The 18370-nt window shown below is 45.3% G+C and overlaps 1 protein-coding gene across 4 annotated transcripts in view; it reads left to right on the top strand.

Moving 5' to 3' along the window:
- Window positions 1-18370, top strand: part of WBP1L (WW domain binding protein 1 like) — a 59354-nt gene that overhangs the window by 38566 nt on the left and 2418 nt on the right. For 3 of the 4 annotated variants that reach the window (XM_065067146.1, XM_065067145.1, XM_005508532.4), the window contains 2 exons: window positions 5864-5966; window positions 16875-17036. In XM_065067146.1, coding sequence (XP_064923218.1) covers window positions 5864-5966; window positions 16875-17036 — 265 coding nt within the window. The remainder of the gene's footprint in view (window positions 1-5863; window positions 5967-16874; window positions 17037-18370) is intronic. The other variant, XM_005508533.3, reaches the window with a different exon arrangement.

Below are 18370 nucleotides of genomic sequence, written 5' to 3'. Positions count from 1 at the left end.
TGGGTGCTTGAAGAATATATATGGTTCAAATACTAATTGTGAGTTACTCGAAATACATATTTTTAATGTATTTTTCTGGAGATTGTGTCACTTGCTTAAATCCATCCTGCTTTGTTGTTATGGGTGCGGCTGGGTATTGAAAGCGAGGGACTGCTGCCTGCGAGTAATGAGATTAGTGAAATAACTAGGTCAGGGTTTTTTTTTTTAATTATTAAATAGATGCTTATTACCAAAGTCCTCTCTGATGGCCGCTAAACTAGAGGGTCTGGAACGGTCACAGGTTGAGCCTGAGTCCTGTTAAAACCAGCAGCATCTTGCCCTCCAGTGGATGCCAGTTTGGCAGTCTCCCCTCTGCCTGCTGCCGGGCTTTTCACTGTGTCCCACTGCTTGCACGCCTGTTATTCAGCTCCTTGCCCACCTCTGTCATTCCATCATTAATCCTCATCCCTTCTGGTTCAAATAGTAATTTGCTACGTAGTGCCTTGACAAATGCTGTACCGAAGTTTGGAGAGAATAGGCAATTAGACTGGGTCTGGAAAAAGAAATGGGCTATCCTAGAAGGGAGGAATGGCACGTACCCTGGTGCCTGTAAATGCACATCACATTTCAAAGTGTCTTCCAGGGTGTCTGGGTATTACCAAGGTCAGGATGAACAGATACTCTTGCAGGTTGAATGACACAGAGGCCATATAAATGCAAGGGCGCTCATATTTAGGATAGTGGAGGCTGAATTTCTGTGGAAAAAGAAGACAGAGCAAAAAGCTAAAATGGTTATTAGAACTCTGTGATATCAGCCACTGCTGGTTTTGGTTACCTGGTTAATGCCAGCCGAGGAGTCATCTTTTGTAGGTGGTTCACTGCCAGCTATGCACTTTTTGAGCGTGGGCTGTGGTGTTTGTTGCTGCAGTTGCACATATTAATTTTCAGCTTGGAAAACAGCCACACTGGTCAGGAATTTGCTCATCTTAGTCTTTCTCTTTTTTTGACAGTGTTCCCAGGTTAACTGCTGACTTTTCAGAGTAGAAAAGCGAGAAGTGCCTTGATTCTTTTATTGTCATGGTAGTCCACCGTCAGTCAGTTCTCATTTCCCTCCGTTTCCTGCATTGGCTTCAGACACAATAAATCCTAACAGAGTTACAGGTTTTAAACCCAACCATTTAGTACTGAAGATCTTCACAAAAGTAGGGTAAGGAGATCTGATTCCATCCTTTCCTGCAGCAAGGGGCAGTTCAGACAACTTAAGAGACCTCCTTGAATGCCTCCTGTCTTGATTAGGCCTCAGGTTTTGACCTTTAATTTGTCACGTAGACCTCTAGCAAAGGTCCAATATGAAACTGGAAGGTGGAGAAAATAATTGGCTTTTTTCCCTGGCACTGACGTTAATGTTTGCTGTAGCTTCAGATGTGACAACATATGACACTGCCTTGAGTTCTGTTATACCTACCACTGCTGGATATTTTAAGGATTATTTCTAAAAGCATTTGACAGCAAAAGTGTGCTACTGGCAGGGTTGCCAGTGTGGTTGTGGGTTTATCGCAAATGCCAAATATCAACAAGAAAATAAGTTAAAAAAATCATTTTTATTCAAACAATGTTGCTTTTTAAAGTTTATGACAAGTGACAATTAATCAAAATGGCCATATCTGAAGTGTGAAGAGAGTCTCCCAATGCACCAGGATGAGATCTTCCCTACTCAACCATTTTTATGAGAAAGAGCCTTCACAAATGGCCTCTGTGGGACTGGGTGGGGAGAGGAGACAGAATCCAGGACTGCAGAGCCTTCTGAAAGCTCCCAGGTTTGGAGTGTATCTCGGATCCAGTGAGCCCAGTGCTTCAGATCTGCATCAGATTTTTGGATGATGCCAAGGAGGCAGCGATGCACATGCAGCCTAGACTATGCGCCGCTTTACAGGACAAAACCAGTCCCTGGAAATTAGCTGGGAATCTCCTCAGCCTTGCAGGTGGGAGATAACGGATGGCATGTTCAGTCATCTTAGTTGTGAAACAGGAATGTTCTGCTCTGATGGAGTTGAACGCTCTGGGAGCAGACCCGTGTAGGTGCTGCTTAGTAATCCTGTCTGGAGGTGTCTACAGAGAGCTGAACAAAGGCTGGCGGGAGGGATGAGCTTGCCTGGACAGCAGGAAAACAAAACTGTCCTTCATCAGGGAAACCTGTGCTGGAATGTGATAGCCATTGGCGATTGGGGGAGACAGTGCTTTTGGAAATAAACCTTCCCCCTCCCCTGTTTTCATAAGACTGCCTAAAAAATGCAACAAAACTTCTTTCTAGTAGTTTGATAAAAACTCCATGATGCTAAGAATGATTTAAAATTACCATTACAAGCACTGCGTGAAATGGAAACTAGAAACAAAGGCAAGTCAGTAAAATGTGAGTGCTCCAGTTTCTGTGAGATAGTTTTCCCCCCATATGTAGTTTTCTTACCTCTGAAACTCCTGCTTCAGTCCCGCGCCTTGTCCATGCCTGTTGCTGTGTAAGAGGCACTAGCGTGCTTTCATAGCACAAGCACTTGTGATATTGTTTCCTTGGGACATTTAGGCTATAGATAACTATATTGCTGATATGTCTTAAGTAGTTACCGTTTGGCAGCATATGACACAAAGAATGAATGGGAGAAGTTGAAATAATACAACCCTGATGGCCTGAAGAGCGCAGATTGACTGAAGTGCTTGGTGGTAGGCAGAAGATTCCAAACAAGAAATGTCACGGCCTGTGTCACAGCCCATACTGCTGGCAGTGCGCAGCCTCTTGCTTGGCTTGCAAAACAGTGCAAGAAACCATGCACTGGCTCTTCACAGAAATGAGTCTTAAGTGAAGAGAGGAAAGGAGACTGAAACACTCAGTCCGAAGGAGATACCTGTAAGGCGTCCCAAAACAATGCTCTCCTTGCGCTAGAATCTTTGCCTAGTAGCCTTTTTCCGAAGCTTTGTTGCTTTTACGTTTTATCTCCTTCCCTGTGCCAGGCTGAGTAACCAGTGTTGGAGGGAGCTGTGCGCTGAGCAGGGGTCGGGCCACGTGATCTCCTGGGATCCCTTCCAAACTAAATTATTCCTTGATTCTGTGAAACTGTTTGGAAACAAGGGTGACAGTTCTGGGCCTGACACGTGGCATGGAGTTTGACGGCTCCATGTTCCCAGAAACCCATTGGTGGCCGGGCTGGCACAGGGCTGCAGAAAGGCTCCAAGAGGAGCTGTGTGGACTTGGAGGAGCACGGCTGGTGGCCAGCACTGCAAGGACTGTAGAACCCTGGACTTTCTGAACTGTGGGAGCTGAGCTTTAACTGTGGGAATATTCAGAGGTACCAACACTTATGCATTAGCAAGGAAAATGATTTCTCTTGGTCAGTGTGTAAAGAAGCTCCAGACAGTAAGATTTGAATTCTGCTTTAGATGGGAAAGCAGGATGTTGCTTGAGACTTGATCTCCAGAAGCACGTGGGAACAGCCTGCGGAATACCAGCTTGGCTGCTGTGGATCTTCTGTTCAACATGTACACCCATCCCCTCATAGATGTGTTTGCCAGCTGGGCTAACAAGAAGCAACCCTGCACATACCCCTCTGGCACTGTGGAAGGGTGGTTTCAAATACAAGATTGGCAAGAGGGAGGAGTCAGGAGGTTCAAATAAAAAGGTATTGTGATGGAAGTCTCCAAAACCAGGACTGCTGCAAGTCCTTAAGTGAGAAAAATAGAGTGATGTTGAAGCTGTTATAGGTTGCTGCTGCCAAAAAACACCAACGTGTTCCTTATTGCTTCTCTTTGAAGCAGACAACGTTGAACGGAATATGTTTTGGGGAAGTAAAGACATGTAGCCAAGGACAGACCAGTGTTGTGATGCAGAGGTTCCTGAAATGGCACTGTGGGACTCTGTTCTTTCACCAGCTCCACGTGTTTCATTTGCTGGTTCAGCGGGTCACATTGATCTTCATGTGTCACAAGCACAGACCTCAGCCAGTCACTTTCTAACTTGTGCATTATCTACAGCATTGCAATTTTGCAATGAGATCTTAATTTCTCAATTCTGTTGATGTGAGAGCCAAAATCTATGCTGTTCATCAGTTGCATTAGTTCTGCAAGGCCAACAAAAATGAGGGAAAGTGTAAATATAAGAACAGATAAGAGAATAGATGTGTCCTGTTTCTTGTTCTTTTGCTGACTGAAATTACCGTTTTTTGAATGAATGGCATGCCTGAAGCAGAAAATGCTGTGCTAGCTCAGTACTGTCTCCTAAAAGTTGCTCTCAGCTACTGGAATTAGAGATGGAAAGCACCACCTTACCCTACAGGAAAATGTTGTCTGCTCTCGGCAAGTGGCATCTCAAGAATATAAAATGTTTGCTTCAGCTACCTGCAGTAAAGCAGCTTGACTGATCTGTCCGGCAAAATGTTCTCTGTTGAACCTTGGGTGGTAGGATGTTCTTCTGCCTATAGAAGTGAAATTGCTGCCGCAGTTCAGGTGCTCAGCGTTGGGGAGGTTGCGGTTCCAGCCAGGCTGCTGCGTGGTGGTTGGGGCTGGTGCTCCCCCGGGCCCCCAAATAGACTGAGTCTCCTTAAGAACTTAGTGCAGGACTCTTCTGCATTGAAACTGCTGCCTTGCATCACTTGTTCAGTGAGGTGATGCATAATTTGAAATGGACCTGGTATTTTGCACATATGGGGACACCGCAGAGGCTTGCGAGAAATGTGGCTGTGGCGCGCTCACGTGAAATAGAGGACAAGCGCAGTTCCGCAAGCGTTGGGATCCACTGATGATCGTTCCTCTAGCCTGCTGCTTGGGTTTGCTGTTCCTCATAGCTGATTGGGTTGTCTTGGGCTTTCTTGTTTGGTATTTTTTTGTTTGGGGATTTTTTTTTTTGGAAAGGTGGTACTTACAAAACAAATTATTTCAACACATCTTTCAGTATAAACCTTCCCACATTTTCTTTCTTGCCTTATAATAAATTTTAAGTGAAAGAAAATGAAAATTTTAGGCTTTGTTAAAGGTTTGTTTTCACCATTTATTTTTTTAATTAAGATCTCTTTATTTCTTAAGAAACTGTGTAGTGTTTTCTAACTTCCAGGTTGCCCCGGTGCCTATTAGAGGAGGTACAAACCACAGCCTGTATAATGCTTCTGTTTTCCTATGTCTTGTACTTTTTCCCACCCGTGTTTTCAGACTAGCAGGAAGACAAGGGCTTTTGTGAAGCGGTTCACCCTGTGAGGGACTGAGACCTCACACCATAGTCCTTTTCCATCTGAAGTGTCCCAAGGACCTGCCGGGTGATACGGTACCGCTGACTTGGCTCTGCTCCTGGACTACTTTGCTATTCCAGGAAGAACTTTTACAGGAATGCTGATCTTATGTAAAGCACATGGCTAATTACGAAGGAATCATTTTAGATTGGAATCTCGCAGGAACATTCTGTAGTTATCATTTAGATCTAAATGAATCCAAGCAGTCTTTTCTCAAATTATAACGTTCTGTTTATGAATGCGTTTCCTCCACTTGGCATTCAGCCCCAGTAATACAGCGATATTGTGTAAAATATGGAACAAATGACATCCCTTCTTTAAGAGAATGCCTGGCTCACAAAGCAGGGTAACTTGTAATGGGAAAGGAAAGGAAAGGAATGATGAGAAAGCAGTGGTGACTAGATGCTAAAGCAATGTAACCAACGAGTTTTCTCCTGGAGAGTCCTTTGTGTTCTTCAGTGATCCTTAGCTGCATTTTAACCTCTTTATGTATTCTAGAGTTTCCCAAGACCATAATTTGAGACTTTTCAAATGCTTGTAGATCATTGAGTAAAAGATAACAACATTTACAGAAGATACTGACAAAGCATCTTAAAAGTGTGTCTGTTTAATTTTAGGACAAGGAAACCTGCATGGGTGTCAACAATCAAAGTTACATATGTGAAACGGGCCACTGTTGTGGACAATCCCAGTGTTGCAACTACTACTATGAACTCTGGTGTAAGTCCTTCTGTTTTGTATGGCTTCCCTTCCTAATCTGCATGGCTCTCATACCACACTACGGGTCTGGCTTGTGTCCCATGGGGTTCTGTGTTCAGCCCTTGTTATGTATTGCCATTTGCATTTCGCTGCAGCACAAACCGAGTTGACCTGACATGGGAAGGGAAATAGGGTTGTTACAATGGACATTGCCTGCTTTTTGAGGAGTAACGGGTCATTTTGCCACCTTCATGATGAGATTTGTTGTTTGGTCTTTTCACTGATTTGGGCAATGCTGGGGGTACTCAAAAAAACAAAACCAAACCCAAAAAACCAACAACATTGTATGCAAGTGAGGAAACCAGCTTGAGGGAGGAATGCCAGTATGCCTAACACTAGCATTTTATGTACTCAGAGAATTAATTGAGTATCTTTCATCTTATTGTTTTAGTGCTTTGCAAGTATGTCAGTTTGAATCTGATTTATCTTTCTAAAGCTGTCCTTTCCAGGAGAGGGGCCAGGATGTTTATTTTATTCTCTTCAGGACACACTGTGTTTGGAGTAAAGCTCCTTGGGTGGAGAGGGTCTTGGGCAAATCCTGTCTGCTGACATTGGCTGAATACTGTGGGGTGTGAGGATCATTGCTCATTGCAACCCCTTTTATCTCCTCTTTCCCAAAATCGGGGGTTTAAAACTACCCATGTCACGAATGAGTGGTTGAGTGAATCTACCTGCTGAAGTCCCTTTAGATGGCAGCAGGCAGGTCAGAGCAGGTTGACAAAACTCTGGTAAAGAGAAATGGAAAAATGGGATGTTGAAAAGATAGAACTGCTGAATTTTATGGGCAAACTTTTAGAGTTGTGGCATTCTGATGGTGTCTTCCTTTCTTGAGGAGAAGCACAAAGGGTGGCACACTGATGTTGATGTGGTGGTGTTCTGCCAGGAGCCTAGGCTGAGAAGGCATCTGTGCTCCCAGAATTTAGAAATGTGGAACTCTGAACATTGTACCCTACATTAGACACTGAAGATATTTTCTTACCACACCTGATGGTATCTTGTAGTTTTTATGCAACTGTGCCATCTACTTAATCCCTCCTCTGTGCCCACAGTTTCACTTTCTTAAAGTAGCGTGTATGTGGAAATGTATTATACATACAGAGTGTCACTTAACCTGGGTCCAAGGACAGGAATAGCTGACACTTCATCCTTTAGTCTAGAAACACGCTTTTACTTTTTAAATTAACCGGTGAAGCATTGAGGACATGGTTGTAAATTAAGCAGGACTCTAATAGACCCCTTCAAGGCACAGTGTGCATCAGACTGTAGTGGCTGGCTGTGTCAATACTAATGGAAGGATTTGAGTCTACTGCGGACCTTTTACAGCAGCTTTATTTTCAGAAGTCTCCAAACAGTTCAGGAAACGGTTCAGGACAATCTGGGCAGCTCCAGGGACCCTGGCAGGATGAGAAGCAGGCATGAAAGTGTGACTGCCTTGGGCTTCCTTGTTCATATCGTAGCAGTCAGCAACACAGGCAGGACAGATGGCTGGAATTTGTTTGGACTGTATGGGGGTATGTGGACAAAGCAGAGTGGGGAAGGTCAGACCCAGTTTTGGATTTGTGTGGGTTGGAATGCAGAGGAAGAGGCATTTGTGCAAGGCTTTACAGACTCTGTGGCAAGCAGGGTCTAAATTGAGCAACAGCATGGAGTACAGCTGCACACTGCAGCTTGTTCTACAGTCACCATGTTTCTTGCATGGACATCGTGGACTGAGAGGCTCACTTTGAACTACATACAAACAATGCAGTCTGAGCAACAGCCCCCTGCCACTTTAACGGAATGGTTTTACTTTAACTGTGCTCTCAGTATGGCACAGACTTTTATTCTTGGCAGTGCCTGGCTGCACCATAAAAGTTCTTGGAAGATAAAACCAGATTTTGTTAGAAGGAAGCAGAATATTTCAGTCTTCTTTCTAAAGCAAGCACACATGTCATAGAATAATAGAATATCCTGAGTTGGAAGGGACCCACAAGGATCATAGAGTCCGACTCCTGTCCCTGCATAGGACAGCTCCACAGTTCACACCACCGGTCATGCCAGGATCATACAATAAACATATTGGTTGCATGTGCTGCTGGGTGGTTCCTCTGTGTTGAGATTAATGTTCCTTCTGCATTGCAGAGAGCATCATATACCATGCTGAGATGAGAGGGATAATGTAAACATGAGATCTGTTCTTCTAGGCTTTCTGCAAATTCAGGCGAACATCCAACATTGATTTAAAATTGGTTAATGTTTTCAAAGCTTGCTTTGCCATTATGGATGTTAAGAAGAAGTTTCTGGGACGGGGATTGGAAGGAGGCACAGGAGGAGCTTGTCATTTAAATGAAAACTCATATTCTAGAGCTTGCGACCACAGCTGCAGAACTTATCTGCCGCTCCAGGAATTGTTGAGTATCTTTGGTAGGCACATGTGGCGGGGCGCTCTTAAGACCTTCAAAGTGAACAGCAGTGATAGTGTATGTAAATAGTCTTAACATGAGCAGTGAATTGATGGTGTAGAGAGCAACAGCTTTACATGCTTGTGGGAATATATTAGCTCTTTAAAAGTTAATAATAACTTTTGGTTAATGAACAGTTAACTTAGCAGCACCTTTTAAGTATGGCTTCCTGGTTGTTCTGTGTTTTGATTTTAACCATTGTGTACATGGACTCAAGTAGCTTTTGAGAAGTTTCTGCTCCTCTTGACCTTCTCAGACCACCAGTGCTTTTATGTGCCTGAAAACAGACCTTCTTGTTCGTCATGTTGAATTAAATCCTGGATTTATTTACCACCACAGCTTTGTGGGGAGAAGAAGCGGAGGAGGGTGGCATTTAAAATGGACCGGTCTGTCTTTGCTGGATGTGCCTTCTGAAATACGATCCTGTCCTGTGGTCATTTGGAGTTTTTCCCGTAAAAAGGATCTTTTTCCCCATTTAAGAATTTGAGGGAAGTTTGACATTGAAAATGACTGATCTCAACTTTTCTGGACAGCAATTAATGTTGTAGTAATTATAAGCTTGAGAGTATCGGAATAGGATGCAAAATCAAGGTATTTTTTTAGGGGGTAGAATGTAGGAATGGAGAGCATGATATGCCAAGCAGGTGGACAGCCTGTGTTTAAAATTAGATAACAGCCCGGTTCAGATTCCCCACCCATCTCTCATTAAAAAAAAAAAGTTACCATGTTGCCAAATAATAAAACTATATCCAGGTTTTTATATATAGGCCTAATAGCTGTATAAAGGTCTCATTAGTTCTTAGCTCAAGCTTGGTGACATGGGGGAGGGAACAAAGTGTAGAACGTCTTTTAATTTCGTTGGACTAAAATCATTGAAAGGGAAGAAGGAGCTTTACTGTTGCATTTCCTCAGCTGGGGAAAGGTGTGTGTTTGGGCGGTGGTTGAGCTGGTTCAGCATTTTCACGTAACGTTTTCTTTGGACTCCACAGAGAGGTCATGGTCCCCAAGGGTGAGATTGTGTCTTGGGACAATGGCAGCAGCTGCTGGATTTTGCTTACTGTCAGTTTTTTATTCAGGTCTGTCATGATGTGATTGAGATTTGCTGGAGTTTTCCAATGTTGGCCTTTGTCCAGGCCTCACAGGTGTCATATTGCTCAAATGTTCCAAAATACCACTTCTCAAAATACAGGAGAGAAGGTAATCGAGAAGTGCAGTTTCTGCATTTTATGGATTAAGAGTTAATGATCAGAATTCTGGATTTTCCCAAGTTTAACTGTATAATGTGGACTGAAAACCAAATCCAGATCTCCTGCCATCCATCCTTGTGTTTCTCCTTGCCTGTTGAGGACCTGTGTGAAATTAGATGATTCCAGAGGCTCTGAACACAGGAAGCAAAACTGTGGAAAGTATTTTGTGTGGTATGGTTGAAAGCATAGTCCGCTGTGCTTCAGGAGTGGTAGAGCATGGAAACAGGCAGCTGGTCCATGTGTGCAGAAGATCTGTTGTAAGACTTCAAAGTTAGAGGACTTAGCTGGACGTGGGTTGTTTAGGTGCTGTACAGCAAACCAGCACTGGCTGTGAGGGAATGTTCAGATGTTGGATGTGTCTATTTTTGTTCATTTTGGTTGCTTTAATGATCCTCTCTGTTTCTGAAAGGAAAAAAAGAAAAAGATCTTGACTGTTTGGGCCCTAGTGGAAGGGTTGTACAGGAAAAAATGTTCTGTTTGCAGGCAGCACAGTTGATGTTTTTGCTGATTTTGAACATTTTGCTCATTTCTGCACACTTCCCCTTGGAATCTCTAGACAGCTCTTTTCTCCAGAAAGCATGCTGCCAGAAAATTTTGGCAAGGACTCGGTTAGTTGCTATAACTAAAGCAACTGCTGTACTATGTACATGTTCCAGGTCAGCTTTATGATAAGAGTTCATTTCCAAGATTTTGCTGCAGTCTGCAAAGCCCTCAGTCAAACAGTACATCAGTCCCATGTTTTCTTCCATATCCAGTGTTATCTTATCCTTGAGTATAACCACATCCTTTTTCAGAGCAGGACTTGCCCTGTTCCTTGCTTCTTACCCAGCCTCCTACATGGTTGTACTTGCTTTCTCTTTGTTAGGAGTATCAAACTTGATGTTTGGCTGCTGCTACTCCTCAGCTGGTGCTTCAGCGATAATGCTGCCATGACACAGCCCAGCTGAAAGTATAGGGCAAACAAAACATGTCACAGCCATGCAGAATCTCATGATAAATGGGGTCACTGAAGGGGTTATTTCCTGATTTCCTTGTACTTTTTGTAGCCTAATCCAGGCAGCAAAGTCATGTGAAGCTTGTTTTGGTGTGGCTCAGTAGAATTCACAAACCCAAAGGAGAAGGCAAGCTATCTCGCACAGTCCAAGGGTGCAGATCTGACTTTTGCCCAGTGTGTCCTGCTTCCCCCTGCTCTGTGGTAAACAGCAAGGGGAGGTGGCAGAGCTTGCTGGTGGTGCTTCAGCCCCTGCCTCCTGTGCCCCCAACCCAGCTCCTCACCAGATATCCAGAGCTGTTGGTGCAGTGTTCTCCACATCTTGTTCCCAGGTGTTCTGAACATGGTCTCAGCAGGATGTTCCCCCCTGATCTCTGTTAGACCACTGTTCAAAATACGTTTTACCAATATAGGTGTCTTGAGAGGATTAAGTCAGCTGGATTTGACTGGACTTACAAATGTGTCTTCTGAAGCACAGGAGCAATTGCTTTTCAAAGGCTCCCTCCCCAGGAGAGAGGCATAAAAACAGTGTCTGCAGATTTATTGCTTCAGGTTGACTCTCATTGCAAGACAAGCAAAGGATTTTTCTGAAACCTGTCCTTTTCCATCTCATCTCATGGCAGCAGGTGTAGCATGTATACTGGATACTATTCTGAAAATTAGAAACCAGCTCTGGTTAATGTCCATCTCCTTTGTCTGAGTTACCAGTTTGGGAGCAAGCAAGCAGGAGCTGGAGATATTGTCTTCGGCTTTTTCCTTTTTCCCATTGTACTCCACAAATATTCAGTAACTTTTTCCCGCAGTGTGGTCAGGCTGGTGCTGCAGTTCCACTGATTTAAACTGACATAAAACTGTCACTGAAAGTCACGGTTGTTCTCTTGCTGCTGCTTTGTTTGGCAGAGGAGTTTCAACCTGCTCTGGTTCCCTCAAACCGGTTCAAAGCACAGTTGCACACAACGTTGTGCTGGCACGAGAAGAGGTGGAGGAGGCAGCAGGAGGTATGGAAGAGACAGGCAGGAGAGGACCACGTCATTTAGCAGCCGCTTTTTTACCTTCTTAATGTTGACGGGCTTGTGGCCTCGATCCTTTCATCTGACATTCTTGAGCAGCAGCTGCCTTGATTCGTACAGACTTGTGTCTGGAGTGGCAGGAGACCACATGGTCTCTGTGCCAAGGATGCTATTAAACCCAAGTGCATCCAGGTTGTGGTACCAATTAAATCTCTCTCCTGTTTTTATGACAGAGTTGGCCCTGTGAAAGACAGTTTTTTTCCCCATGGCTGACTGTGAGGCCACCATTTGGGACATCACTTTTTAGTCAATGAAATTGTCCCACTTCTCCTTCTGTTCAGAACCAGCTCTCATGGAGCCAAAGCTATTACCCAGATGCTTGTCAGGCAGACACAAAACCACTTTGCAGTATGTTTTGGCTTGCTTTTAGGGGACTTCTTGCCAACAGTACGATGGCATTTGCCCAAGTTTACCGTGAACTTGAGGGCAGATTTCTCTGTTCCTGCCCTTGGAACGCTCCAGAAAATGTTTTCCATTTTGCACAGGATAAAAGGAGCTTCCCTCAACGGGAATGCTGATGGCAACATCCCAGGCAGCAAACACAGTATAGTATCCAACTAAACACTGCTCACCCTTTTTTTTCATGAGGAAGGAATGCTCTGTTTTTTTTATTCTTGAACTATTTTATTTTTTTTTAAGTTTGGGCAAAACTATGGTTGGTGTCTCAGGAAGGTTTTTCTTGAAGCTCTAAGCCTGGCACGTTCTTTCATGGCTGACAGAGAACATGTCCAGTGTGTGCCCACATGAGGGGCTCCCTTCCCCAAGGAAGCTGTAAATGTCGCAGCTTTCTCATTCTTAGGTATTTCCTCTTTTCATGGGAGGTAATTCTGTTCCCAGGTCTTTCTGCAGCTCCCATTCTGACTCTCTGAGCTTGGCACTCGTGTAGAGCATACGGATCTGAGCCTGTCTTTGCTGGGTAAGAGGCTGGTACTTCTCTTTCTTATTTTCGTGAAAGGCTTTGATGCTCCGGCAGGGAAATCTCTTGGCAAAACCCAGCTCCTTGACTGTGTGTGATTCACTCTTTGGTTGCATCATTATCTACCCATTGACATCACCAGTGAATTTGACAGAAAATATGGCGGTCTTTCTCAGGACTTGGCCTTTTTTGAATTGGAGAGTGTTTAAACTTCTGACTCTTCCATAAACCAAGAGTGAGCCTGAAATTGCCTCTAGGTCTGACAGTCCCCTGGTGCATGTTTATCTTCAAACCGGTGCGTCGCTTCTGTTGATGCTGTCCATCAGCAGTTGGTTTTTTCCAAAGACCCTGTTTGCTCTCTGCCTGTCATGCTGCCCTCAGGTTACCACAAGTTTTTGTTCCCGGTGGTCACTGCCAGGTTGGCAGTGGGAAATACTTTCAAATCAGACATTAAATAGCAAACTTGGCTCAGGATGCCCAGTGTCTCCCAAACTTTACTCCTTTTCTAGTGACTGCAGCAACAGCTCAGTACAGTGCAGCTGAAAAACAGCTCATGCCCATTTGGGAAGGAGGCACATGCTGTGAAGGCGACTAGAAGCCCAGTTTTACTTGGCTTTTAGAAGCCTTTTAATGCCCAACTACTGTTACCTTTGCATGTTTCGCCTATTTTCAGCACAAGGCAGAGCCAGTACCTGCTTTTGCCATGAATGAGGTGTCGGCGTGTACCACTACTGTGCTCATCCTCTGTGTTTCCCCACTCGTGTAGTATTGTCTTTTGGTGAATTTGTACTTCTTCTCCTTCCCCCCCACCACATGCGGGGCTGTGTGCGTGGACCAGTGCTGTGCTGGGCTTGCCTCCCTGCTGCTGGCTTGGAGCTGAGCATCACCAGGTGTGCAAATGCAGAGCTCAGCCCTGGACATCTTCACTGTTCGCTCCATACTTTTAGACATAATATTTACAATTTCACTTGGCCTCGTATGCATAGCTTTATTCCAGATAAATGACCGTACTATGTATTTGCTAGGCTTTTACAGTTTTTCTGTTCTGCAGCCAGAATTGCAGCTGTGCCCAAACTTCTGGCTGGGGTGTGTTGTAGAACCTTTTATGGATGCCCTGTGCTCCCAGCACTGTGCTGGGCTCGCAAGCGGAGCTGCGCCCTCTCCATCGCTCAGCGCTGGCACCCCTGCTCACGCGACAGCTGAGGAGCCCCCTGTGTGCCTCAGCACCTATGGGTGTCCCATCCTGTTGCTTCCTATGTACTGGGGGGGTTTTCAGCCCAGCGGTGCAGATGTGCTGTTGTGTGGCAAGGTGGGGACAAAGCCATTAAAGAGGACTTTTCTGAGCCAGGCCAGCACATGGCAGTGGTGGGCATGCGCTGCTGACCCCCTGCAATCCTTGGGCTTGTGCTGAGTCAGGGCTTGAGTAATTCCTAGAAGTGCTAGGGAAGTGTCAGCGGTTAATGAAACCAGGCAATAATGTGGCATTAGCGGGTTCTTTCTCTGGAAATTCCCATGAAAAACAACAGATCACATCCATTTGTGGTTGCAAGTGTGGACAGACCCTTTGCACGGGAATGGAGGTGTTGTTCCTGGCACCATGGCCAGATTGCAATCCAGCAAATTATGGCCTGTTTACTTAAAATGCCACCTGTGGTTTCAGTAGGATCCAGCATTAATTTATTGTCCTAAACTGTTGTATGTTGTTACTGCCTGTTGTTTACAGAGTTGCTGCACGTCTTCCCAGGGATGGCTGAGCTTACTTTGACCCCTACTCTGAGCTTGTGCATCGGTTTGTCTGCAGAGCACTGTGGGATTTCTTTGGAATGGGTAGAGAAGTTTTCTGAAGGACTAGTTTTTTTTAATCTTCTGGATGCAGGCTTGGGTGGGAACAGTTATTCCCCGCAGAAAAATTTGGCTACTACAGCTGAGATTGCTTAACAGTGGCAGTTCTCCAGGACATCTCAACTAAGTGCTGCTTGCTACCATTGCATCTAGAGTCCTTGGAAAAGGACATGATCAAATGTGTTAAAAAGCATCTGTTTTCATGACTGTAGCTAAAATCCCTGGATAGCTGGGTGTAACTTTCCATTGTTTTTGAAAACATGATTATAGACTGCTCTTCAAAAATGAGGAGTACTTGGAAGATGAACTGCAGGCCTGCCTCAGTGTAGGCTGGTGTGCTGTGCCAATGCTTTTGATGAGCGTGTTCTCGCTTTTGATGAGTGTGTTCTTGCTTCCTCTCCAAGCAACAGCCAAGGAACCTCCTCTTAGTAAGAAATAAAGTGTATTGGTGGGAGTCTTCAAACTGTGAGACAGTGGTTTGTAAGTACCTGGCTCTGGAGGGAAGAGTGGACTAGACCAGTCCCTTAAGGGACTTTGAGAAAAGGACTTTTGAGAAAGAGGAGAGTGTTTAGAGGTCAGTCAACACTTTCTCAGCTTTGTTTGAAGGAAGTGCAGAGAGCAGCTTGAGCGCTTCCTCCTTTGCTTCTCTGGAGTGAAGGTCAGTCTTCTCTCTGCCCTTCATGGTACAGCTCAGCAGGACGGCTAGAAAAACTGCCTAGGAACCTTGATTTCCAGCCCAGCAAAAATGTGATGTGACACCTCCATTTGACAGCAGGTTTTGATAAGTTTGGGTATAAGGCAGAACCTGGTCCATTAGGGAAACAGGTTGTACAAGGCAAGAGAGAGATTTCAGTTTGCTGTGCCTGAATACATGGAGAATTTGGGTTACAACACAGGGAGGTGAATGTCCCTGCTCAAAATGCTCCCAGGCTGAAACGGCATATCCAGTTCACCTGCAAACAGCCCCGTGCAAGGCTCTGGGATGGCTGATACGGGTTGACGCACTTTGTCCCGAGCCAGGGTGATACTCTTCTCGTTCCTCAGATTCCTAAACTGTTCACCTTTCCCCACCCAGCTCTTAGCAGAGAAAACATCGCTAACTCAGCAGGGGATGCTGAAAACATCAAGGTATTGTAAAGGTGGGACTAGAGGTTTTCACTGGGGAGATAAAAAAAAGGGCAGTGCAGAATGGCCATGCTGAAAATGGGCTGTAGGGGTCTTCGTTTTGTCTTTTTGGGAAAAATGAGTAGTGGCAGAGGTCTTACCAAAAGAAAAACAGTGTTGTCTGCTGAGGAGAGGTTGCCAGGCCTACGTGTTTCTAAAGGGGGAGCTCTCCTGGTATCCTTAGCTGCAAAAACTGAGCTTAAAAAAGATGGAGATGGCAGACACCTCAGAGGCCGGTAGGGCTGAGGGTGGCAGTTGCAGGAGACAAAAGCCTCATCTGCAGTGAGTGTTACAGCTCTCTGAAGTGTGTCTCAGAAACGTTTTTCTAGTGCATGCAAGCATAAAGGGTGATCTACAGAAAGAAGGGGCTATTCCACATGTTGGAGGGAATGGAGAAAATTCGGGAAGTGCTCTTTTAGAGTTCCCTTGTAAAGAGCGGTGGATGTATGGTACAACAGTGCACAGAAACCAGCAGTGGCCGCAAACAGAGCAGAAGTTAGGTTTCGTGAGGATTCAGAGTGCGGGGGTAGTTTAATTGCATTTTGGATAATTTAAGACATTGAACACAAAAATAAGTTTTAAAAATATTTTGAGACATTTATCTAAAAAGAGTATGTTTTTGTTAAGCATAACAATGAAGGATTTGGGCTGGAAATTAAAGAGCAGTGCAAACAAAAGCAAAACAGAGTGTTTGGGGTTTTTCTCTTCTTCTGTGGTCAATCTGCAGAGTGTCTTTTGTGTCTTGATTGTTATTTTCAAACCCGAGGGGCTGTGGGAGGCAAGTTCAATGCTATTCACAGCTTTGCTCATATTTTCAGCTGGAAGAAATAATATCCAAGGGGTGGGATGGGCGGGTGAGGGGAACCTTAGTTCTGTCTCCGTGTTTCATTCTTCTCCAGAGTTGTGTCTATCGAACATACTCCACGTTGTACCAAAGCGTGTTCAGTGTTACCCGAAGCAGTCAAGGCCCTCAGAGCAGCAGTTGGCCACGCAGACGTGTCCGTGTCGAAGCCTCCTGACACACCGTGTACCTCCTGACACACCGTGTACCTCCTGACACACCGTGTACTTTGCCTTTAGAGCAGTGCAGGGTTCAGATCCATGCTTTCTGATGATCTTCTCCATCGCCTTCATGGGGTTTGCTGGGGTCGGATGTGGCTCTCACGCTGTGGCTAACACTTGTTCTCTGCCCCCGCAGGGTTTTGGCTGGTGTGGACCATCATCATCATCCTCAGCTGCTGTTGTGTTTGCCATCACCGTCGCACCAAGCATCGTCTCCAGGCCCAGCAGCGGCAACACGAGATCAACCTGATCGCTTACCGGGAAGCTCATAACTATTCAGCCCTGCCCTTTTATTTGCGTATGTACTTCACACCATTTTTTCCTGGGAGTTGTGGAGAGCAGGGCAGCAGTAAGTTTCCCGTGCTGGGGGGAAGCGGGGAGCAGTGCTCGGGCTCTGCAAGAGGCAAGGAGCAGCTTTGCTGCCTAAGCTTGGCTTGTAGAGAGGAGGTGACATATTCCAGCTGCTGGATGCATTTGAGTTCCCTTGAGTCTGGAGTTGAACCACAGCAGTTACAGAACCTTCACACCCACCCTTGATTTGGCTCTGTGAGTGCAGCGATTCCCTGGGTCTTTTTCTGAGAAGTTTCTTAAAATATCTCATTCAGGAGTTTGTGAATGCTCCTCCTTCCCAGCCTGCACTTGCTGCCGGTGGGACTGAGATGTGGGAAGTGGCTTCACAAAATTTGGTCAAACAGGCTGGGTGGGAGTGGTGCCTCCGCAGGGACTGTGCTGGCTCCCAGCCTGTGCTGCGCATCGCAGATGATGCTGTTGGTGAGCAGCCCCAGGAGTTTGCACGGAGGAGCTGTTGCCCATGGCTCAGGGAAAGTACAGTCGCTTTGTTCACTCCTTTGTGTCCTGCTGCACAGGAGACTCTGGGCCTTTTGACTGGAGGTACCACAACTGAGTTTCCTGTAACAGACTGTTGAATTGCATGTATGAACGTGCTTTTCTTGTTTAACTCTTGCAGCCACCTCAGAAATAATCCCCAGGAGTGCTTTCCTCCCCAGCCCTAGGGATACACAATTGCTCATGGAAAACTATAGTGCCATCTTTAAATGTTTCCAGTATTCATGTCCATTCTGTCTATATAGGCTACTGTATTGCCTCTTAAAAAATAAGCAAAATCTTTCATAGATTCGAGGGACTGTAAGTACAATAAACCAAGCTTGCTTGCCACTGCTGCCCATTTATTCTGACTGCACCAGAAAAACTGAATCCAGAACTAAAACAACAACCAAAAGCCAGCATCCTAAGGGCCTTGGAACTGCTCGTGTCTCTTCTTATTTGCACAAATCTTTGTGAAATGAAATCTTTGCTCTTGAAAGTAGAAACTCAGCTAAGAAGCCAGTGTTGGAGAGGGCTGGTGAGCTCTCTCCCAGGTTGTTCCCTCCAGCCAACACAAGCCATCCATTAGTGTGGTTTATGGGGCTGTATTGGGGTACAGGGTACACGGTGGTGGTGGGAGGTTCTCCTGGTGGCCCTAAGTGTAGACTCGAGAGCCAGGAGATGCAGCTGTTGTTCCCAGCTGTGTCCACCTCCTTCTGTAGTTGTGACTCCTGCGCGGCAACTGCTGCTTCTCTGTGTAAGGCCCATTGAGCTGTTCAGTGGGAAGATGCCAGTAGATGACAAATG

This window comes from Columba livia, chromosome 6, assembly GCF_036013475.1.
Source record: "Columba livia isolate bColLiv1 breed racing homer chromosome 6, bColLiv1.pat.W.v2, whole genome shotgun sequence".
Taxonomy (NCBI): Eukaryota; Metazoa; Chordata; class Aves; order Columbiformes; family Columbidae; genus Columba; species Columba livia.
This window is presented reverse-complemented; position numbering and strand designations above follow the sequence as displayed.